The sequence below is a fragment of the Leptodactylus fuscus genome, chromosome 3, assembly GCF_031893055.1.
Source record: "Leptodactylus fuscus isolate aLepFus1 chromosome 3, aLepFus1.hap2, whole genome shotgun sequence".
Lineage (NCBI taxonomy): Eukaryota > Metazoa > Chordata > Amphibia > Anura > Leptodactylidae > Leptodactylus > Leptodactylus fuscus.
In genome coordinates, this window is record NC_134267.1 from 119921097 (window position 1) to 119929910 (window position 8814).

General features: G+C 42.8%; 1 protein-coding gene across 1 annotated transcript; it reads right to left on the reverse strand.

Moving 5' to 3' along the window:
• Positions 1-248: 248 nt before the first annotated feature.
• Positions 249-8019, reverse strand: PNRC1 (proline rich nuclear receptor coactivator 1). The gene is made up of 2 exons (XM_075268180.1): positions 7554-8019; positions 249-1410 (listed from the first exon to the last, which is right to left on the reverse strand). Exons 1-2 carry the CDS (start codon positions 7791-7793, stop codon positions 958-960), a joined length of 693 nt encoding a protein of 230 aa, XP_075124281.1. The 5' UTR covers positions 7794-8019; the 3' UTR covers positions 249-957.
• Positions 8020-8814: the final 795 nt, after the last annotated feature.

Consider the following 8814-nt stretch of genomic DNA (forward strand, 5'->3'; position numbering starts at 1 on the left):
TATTTCAACCCTTAATGCTGCATGTATTTGAGATGGCCCTGACAAACAAATGCAGCACTTTCAACTGTATTAATGAATGGCCCCTGCTAGCTACACCTCTGTCCTATATTGTATGATAAATATCTAGAGTTGTGAACTGTGTCCAGATGTGACACTAACTACATGTATAATGATAGCATGAAAGTGTATTAGAACACACCATCTCATTCATACTCACATAATGACCACATCGAAGACAGATAGGGGAGGCCAAATTATTTTATTCAATTTAACAACTGCCAATTTATGTGGAAGATATGATTTTTTTTTTGTTTGAAACCGTCATAATGGACTCGTACTGGGCACATATCTCATTCCCAGATTTATTTTGTGCAGTGCTTTACAAATGTGGCAAAAAGTGCATTAAACTTTGACATACTTGTCCTAGTAAATAGTGGAAGTTTTTAGCTGCTGAATTGACTAATCAGCTGCAATGATTATGGACGAAAAAAAGTGCTTTCATTTTATTCCGGGGACAAAGTCTTAGAAATTTCAGAGTGCTTTTCATTTTATTTCAGGGACAATGTGTTAGAAATTTGAGAAATTACCTTGGGAATAAGAAAAGGGAAGTCTTTTGTGGTTTCATTTGACTGTAGAGAAACCTTGTCACCTTACATATAAAACACATTGGTTTCTTTAGTCAGGTCAAAATACATACCTTTATAACAAAACTAAAAATTTACCTGGAGTATAAACGAGGATATACACATATTACACTGTGTACACTATTTACACAACCATACAAAATATAATACTAGAGTTCTGTACAGAAATGTAAAAGGCAAGGTCCATTTAGGTTCCTGCGCAAGAAAAAAAAAAAAAAAAAAAAAGTTCCAAACTTGAAAAATGCTGGGCATGGTGATTGGGTCTATAACAAAATGTTCACCAAAAGAGGGCTTCGAGCACAACTTTGGATGACTATAGCTGGACTTTCAATAGGGCTTTCAGGTGATATGTCATTAGCTCCTTACACTGGTCAGGCTGCTGACCATTTATCCCCATCCAGTGGCTCGGAGGCTTCGGAAGCACACTTGGGGACGGTGGATCACTAAACTTTGCTCCTGCATAGTTTATCTCTTTTTCAATTTCATCCCGCACATAGCCTTTTTTCATTTTGATATTCTGGACATTTTCAGCATCTGCGAACGGCTTCTTCTCAGCTTTTAGAACAGATCTATGTGTGAGCTCAGAGTCAGTATGAAGCCTTTCAGTCTTTTTGGGGGAAGTGCTTTTAATAGACTGAATTTTACATTTATTTTGTGGTTTGTGGAGACTACGTTGTTCACACCGGAGTGCTGCCGGGCTGTGGGAGGTATTGTTCTTTTCAGATTTAACAATCTTCTTGTCCGTCTTCGCTCTGGTTCTTAACACCTATTTAAAAACAAAATGAAAGTTTATATGATGCGTGATGAAGAGAAATTTATATCGCAATACCCAAGTGTATGATGAAAGGTTATAATTAACTGATGCTAATATGTCAGTTAAAAAAACAAAAACGGATACAGCAACACCAGTTAGTGTCCGTTTTTATGTCTGTTATGATACTTTTAAAGGATACTATCATAACGGATATCCAAAACAGTGGCATGAAGCTTCACATATTCACCTGAACTAGTCATTTGCAAAAAAGAATTTTGAAATGACAATTACTCTTTAAGCCCAGGCCCCACGTTGTGAAAACGGAGCTGCAAAAAAAATGTTGTTTTACAGTTAAAAAAAAAATTAAATAAATAATAAAAAAATGTTGTAATTTCAAAAACTATTGTGTTTTGGTAAATCACAGCATGTCAATTATTCGTACAGAAACAGTGTTTATTTGGGGCAGAATTTACTGTATGGGACCTTAGTTTTATTGAATTGAATTTATAAATATAATTTTTCCCTGACCTTCTAAGGCAGGGGCAGGGGTACGGCTCTCCAGCTATTGCAAAACTACAACTCCCAGCATGCATACTTGCTCTTCTGTTCTTGGAACTCCCATGGAAGTGAATGGAGCATGATGGGAGTTGTAGTTTCACAGCAGCTGGAGAGCCGAAGGTTCCCTACCCCTGTTCTAAGGGAATATAACCTCAATAACCAAAAGTAAATGGAGGCTTCTTTCCAAAACACGAGAATGTAATGCATTGCATTAGTGATCAGACCCCCTGGGTTTCAAGACCCCTGGGGGTCTATTAATTACAGTTAAAAAAAAAAAAAAAAAAGTAACGCTAGGTTCACACCTGCGTTCACGGTCTCCGTTCTATGGTTTCCGTCTTCTGCATGCCAGAAGACGGAAACCATAGACCGGGTGCGGCGGTGAGCGTTTTAGGCTCTCCGCCGCGAAACCGGATTTTTTTTTATCTGGACACAGAGTACTGCATGTCCGACTCTGTGTCCGGATTATAAAACCTTGCTTCGCGGCAGAGAGCGCAAAACGCTCACCGCCGGACAGCTTTCTCACCCATTCAAATGAATAGGTGAGAAAGACTCCTGCAGGTTTCCGTCTCCTGCCTCTGTTTTAGGCAGGAAACGGAAACCTCAAGTATGGAGTGCCGGCGCAGATGTGAACAAGCCCTTACAAGTACCAGATGTATAGATGTACAGGCAAGGTTAGGGATTACCTGTATTTAGGTGGGAATGTCACTCACCCAGCTCTTTGGGGCTCTATCTGGTCAGGATCCCTGTCAGCTTGCGATATGCATGCAATGAATCTTTGGATAAACTACATTTCCCATGATTTATCTGCCTTCTCTCACTCTCTGTGTACCCCTCCCTTCTCCACTGGAATGAAATCAAAGGTAATCAATCACAGGAGAGGTCACATCCTATGGTGACGTTTCATTTGCTGGCTAAACTGCTCACAGGGAGGGTTAGTGAGCTTGCAAACAATACATCATAGCTGAGGTCAATGACCTGAATATAAATCAGATAAACGGTGCTAAATTTAAAGAGGATATATATCAGGAAGTGTTTTGTATTAATGCATCCTGTTTGGTCTTTTTTTTTTTTTTTTTAAACTGGATAACTCCTTCAACATCAAATGTACCTACCATATATACTCAAGTATAAGCCGAATTTTTCAGCACAGTTTTTGTACTGAAAAAGCCCCCCTCGACAAACTCGAGTCAGCAAAAAATGTATTTGTTTATTTATTTGGGGGGGGGGGGCTATGACCAGCTGCAACATTAATGTATAGAATCTCCCATTATTTGTGGGGAAAAAAAGCTTTAAGAAAAAAATAAATAAAAGTTCTAAATTACTCCTTTCCCTAGAATACATATAAAAGTAGGAAATGACTGTGAAACACAAACACATTAGGTATCCCTGTGTCTGATAGTGCCCGGTCTACTGAATATAGAGTATCTCTTCTGTCAGAAAGGTGTTAATAGGAGCACTGCAGATACCCTATATTCAGCCAGACTGAATTCCAAGTGTGGGGGGGAGGGGGAACAGTCCTCAAGCTCAGGGAAGGGGCAGACAACCAAAACACCCCCTCCCCTTTCCCAGCAACTACTGCACACTAAAATTCTGACCATTTTAATTTTTGAAATTTTCCAGTAGCTGCTGCATTCCCCCCCCCCCCCCCCCCCAGGCTTATACTCAAGTCAATATGTTTTCCCAGTTTTTTGTGGTAAAATTAGGAGCCTCGGCTTATATTCGGGTCGGCTTATACGCGAGTATATACGGCATATATATCAGACATATGAATAGACCCATCCACTGTTATTAGGATGGACATGTTACAGCCATTACAAAAACAGCCATCGCTCTTCGTTCTTCCTGTGAATGAGGCCTCAGTCTATGGCACAGACAAAGCAATGTAGTGTAGCTGAACTTGAACTTAATCACTTGGCAATACTTGCCACGGCTTTGAAGATGGTAGACAATCACTTTCTCCATTGTTTTTCCACAGTCCTACTCCGACAGCCATGGTCAGTCAGAATACGTAAAGATATCTAATTGATTAAAAATCTAGTGATTGTTACATATTATACATTCTGAGAGTGGGCATTAAATCCCCCAGCCATTTTGCCGAGGATCATTGACACCCGGAATGAGATCTGGAACTGGCGATCCGTTGCGATGACAGCCGGGAGTCCCTTGAAGGCTCTCAGACATGTCTGGCATTCATTTCATTATGCAGTCTATCATACAAATGACAGTATTTTGCATTGCATCACATTAGTAATCAGACCCCTGGGGTTCAAGACTCCAAGAGATTCTATAATTTACAGTATAAATAAAATATATAAAAAAATAAGAAGTATTAAAAATTCAAATCACCCCCCTTTCCTCATGAATACATCTAAAAGTAAAAAGTTACTGTGAAACACACACAAACATTAGGGTATTCCTGTGTCTCAAAATTCCCAGTCTATAAGCTTATAAAATAATTATTTTTCCTATATGGAGGAACTCAAAGCAGCAAAAAAAACAAACAAACAAAAAAACAAGGAAGGTATGGGATTTGGAAGGCGGGGAGCCAAAAAAAAAAAAGTCTCCGGGAAGGGGTTAAGTGCCAGAAATACAATCTATATGTTGATTGTATTTCCAGCCCAACCTTGACTCCAACAAAATGAACTGCATTATGTGAGTGCAGGATAGCAGGGCTGAAGATCTGAAGCTCACAGCATCTTAAGTCAGTATGATGCTGAACATGAGTTTATTGGAGTTATGGTCGACAGGAAATACATCAGACACTGATCAAAGTTTTTAGTCGTGTGAAGGAGCTCTTAAAGTGTCTCTCCAGTTTAAGACAGGTTGCAAACGACTGTGTTCAGTGTGCTTTCCATGTATTTCACAGATACGGTAGTACACTGACCCATTCATTTTAATGGGCCCGTACACATGACCGTGAATTTCAAGGTCCCGTGTTCGGGCTGACAGTCTGCGCCGTAAAATATAGAAAAGGTCCTATTTTGTGGCCCGTGCTTCATATTCGTGTCCCCATCTGCCACCCATGATTTTAATTCACGGCCAGTAACAGCACGGTCGTCTGCAATCTGCCTAAGTCCCATGTCCCTTAAGATGACGGAGATCAAATCAGTCGATTCAGTAGTTGCTTGCTTGCAATAAACCAGTGATTTATGCCAATGAGGTCAATAGTCTTCCACTGGCAACAAAGCCCCAGGATGAATAAACACGAAGAGAAAGGTGATTTTTTTTTTAAACCAATTCAGTACAAGGCCAATTTCTGGTTCAGCACCAGACATATTTTCCGTTTTTTTGTAAGTGTGATTTTAAGAGTTCTAACATTTTTATTATTTGAATTAATCAACCAATTTCTGCGTCTTTTTTCGGTGACAGGGCTTTATTTTTATCTTTGCATGTTTTTTTCACTTTTTTTAAATGTCCAGGAAAATATAAACAAAAGAGGAGCGAAACATTATCTGTTTTTACTTTTATTTAATAGCACAAAGTGCGCTTAAAAAACCTTTTAAAATAGTGTTGTCAGGGGTTGGGCACAGTATCTGTTCTAATAAGGGTGTGTTTTGTTTCACTTTTCTATTATTTTTTTTTTTTTTTACATTATGTCCCCAAAAGATCATAATACCCAATGGGCCACCTGGAAGTGGTTAAACTTCCATACAGGTGAATGGCTCATTTAAAGAGGACCTGTCACCACCTGGGGCACATGCGGTTTAAGGGAGCCTGCACACGAGTTACGCTCCGCTCATTCTGAACTTAAAACTCGAGCGCATAAAAACCAAATCCCATTGATTTCTATGGGTGCCGGCATACGAGCGCTACCCATCGAAATTAATGGGAGGATTCCCCCCCCCCCCCTATTGCTTTCAATGTGATACGCGCGTATCCCGTTCTGTGCCCCCAGTGAAGTTATCCGTGACGGTACCGTACCTCTTCACTGTCAGAAAGGCCTTTCTGACAGTCAGGAACACCCTTCCTCACAGTAGCATCTACTGCACTGTACTGTGAAAGCAGTGAGCACTGGGTGGTAAGCAATGACCGCTTTCACAGTACAGCACTATAGATGCTGCTGTGAGGAACGGTGTTTCTGACTGACTGTCAGAAATGCCCTTCTGACAGTGAAGAGCTACGGTACCGGCACCAATAGCTCTTCACTGGGGGCACAGAACGCGAAAGCCGATAATGTGCTGAATTCAGCGCACTGTCAGCTTTCTAGTGGTGTATGTGGAGAGAAAACTCCTGAAAGTATAACTTTTCTGTCCACATTTTTTGGGAGGAAAGCCTGCAGACCCCATTATAGTCTACGGGATCCGTGGTTAAAGGGATCCTATCATTCAGACGACATTTTTTCTAAGTGCCACGTCAGAATAGCTGTAAGAAAGGCTATTTTTCTCCTACCTTTCGTTGTCTTCTCCGTGCTGCTGTTCACCTACAATCCCGGTTCTTGTTGGTATGTAAATTAGCTCTTTCACAGTACTGGGGGCGGGCCCCAGCGCTCAGACAGCATCTAGGGGCATCTCCAATGCTGCGAGAGAACTCCTCCAGCACCGCCTCCTCTTCTTCAGCAGCGTCATCTTCAGCCTCTTCTTCCGGCGGTGGCTTGTAACTTCTAAGGTCTCCAGCAGAGCAGACTGCGCATGCCCATAGGCCATGAGAAAATAGCCACTTGCATAGTATTGTAAGCGGCCATTTTCTCAGGGCTTGTGGGCATGCGCAGTCTGCTCTGCCCGAGGCCTAGAAGTAAGAAGACACCACTGGATGAAGAGAATGAAGAGGCCGTTCCTGACGAAGATGGAGGCGGTGCTGGAGAGAGTTCTCTCGCAGCAGTGCTGTCTGAGCGCTGGGGCCCGCCCCCAGTGCTGCAATAGAGCTAATTTACATACTGATACAAACCGGGATTTAGGCAAACGGTGGCGCAGAGAAGAAGACGAAAGGTAGGAGAAGAATAGCCTTTCTTAATGCTATTCTGACGTGGTACTTAGAAAAAAAAGTGTCATCTGAATGATAGGATCCCTTTAACTGCTTTTTTAAGTGGATTAAGTTTCCATCCTTCGGGTCTCAAAGCAGTTGTTAAAGGGGTTTTCCAGGCAAAAATGGACAACCTGCTTTAGCTTTAAATCGAATGGGGGCAGTGACAAAAAAATAAAGAACAAAGTCCTACTCACCTTTCCACAGCGCAGTCCTCAGGAAGAGACCTATAAGAAGCCAGAAGTACCAGAATGCGCTGGGACGGACACTGGTGCATTGGGGACAGGAGAGTATGACTTACCTCCAACCCCCCCCCCCCCCCCGGGTTGTCCAGGCATAAAAAATAATTACAATAAAATTGTACTTTAAAAAAAAAAAAAATGCCTGGACAACCCCTTGAAGAAGAACGCCAAACACTAGTGTGAACTTGGAGTGAAGACACAATGGCCATATACTAATAAACAGAACTGATTCTGATAAGTGCGGGCGTATTTCAGAGAGCAGCGCCCCATAGACACACACAAGCCATCCTGGTCTGTGTCTGGATACTCCATTCCTTGTGTCAGGGGATTATGGCGGCAAACATGAGTTTAAACTCCATGAATGAGTCCCGTCTAGCTGGTCCCTGCCGTACTCACTTCTCTCCGGAACTGCCTGTACTGCGCCGCTCTGGCAGGCTGCGCTTCCCCCGGGCCCGGGCTGGGGCTCCTGCTTCCATTCTCTCCTGCTCTGCTCTGCAGCTGGCTATGATGATGTAGTCGGGTGGGGAACGGGGTCGAACGGACTTTATTTTTTCTTCTTTTCCTGCGGCCGCAGCTCCTGGCTCTGCTCACACTCGTCCCCCGCCTCCGTCCGCCGCCTCCTTCGGGTTCGGCCATGACAGGTCCGTGTCACCGAGTGCAGAGAGACGTAGTGCTCCAGAACAACGTTGTTTGTGACTTAGTTCTGCTACCTTCCAGTTGTTGACGATCTGCCCGCGTCCAGCTTGTTTTCAGAGAGGGAACGCTTTAGGATGTAGACAATGACAGGCTCTGAGGAACCGTAACAAGATGTCGGCTTCGGAGCTCCCACCTCCACTGTTGTGTTTTTGTTTGAGGCACCACCCCTGCGCGCTCCCGCTCCATGTGAGGTAATGGTGGTGGAGTCGAGTACGCGCTCTGCAGACTGTACATAGTGTGCTGCGCTTTGTGTCTGTCCTGTGAATGAAATGCAGCAGATGCCTCACTGGTTTAGCTTATAGGCACTTATTAAAGTTGCTTCATAAATACGAATTATATCTTCTTTCAAAGAGATTTAAGAAGCCCAATGATATGCTTGAAGCCCCAACCTGAAATATTAACTGCAGCCATTTAGGGCTAGGTACCAGTGGCTTAACTAAAGTCTTGTGCAAACCCCCTACCGCCTCCATACCGCCAACTGCAGTTATAATAGTGCAGGGCTGCTATAAAACAGATGGTGTTTGATGCGAATAATGAAGGGGCCCCACGTAGTATAATATATTCCACAGTGGCCCACACACTGTATTATATGCTCCACAGTAACCCCCACACAGTATAATATGCTCCACAGGGCTCACCTCACAGCATTATACAGTGGCCCCACACATTATAATATACTCAGTGGCTCCCACAGTGTATTGTATGCCACACAGTTACCCCCACATAGTATAATATACTCCACAGTGGCCCCCCACACAGCATATTATGTGTCATAGTGGCCCCCACACAGTATTATATGCTCCACAGTGGCCCCTACACAGTATAAAATGTTCCCTAGAGCCATTTCAGGTGAACTCCATGAAAATTCGACAAATGTTTGCGAGGTTTGGCCCTCTGTTTTGGGGCTATTATTATAGATTCAAGAATATAATAAGTAGAGGTCCAGGGAAAATTATTGGAG

What these genes read in the sequence shown, in the direction of transcription:
- PNRC1 (XM_075268180.1), bottom strand. Translation starts at nt 7,793, where the DNA reads ATGGCCGAACCCGAAGGAGGCGGCGGACGGAGGCGGGGGACGAGTGTG. An exon ending in ACAGGCAGTTCCGGAGAGAA is followed by an intron (nt 1,411 to 7,553) that starts GTGAGTACGGCA and finishes GTTTTTAAATAG; the next exon opens with GTGTTAAGAACCAGAGCGAA.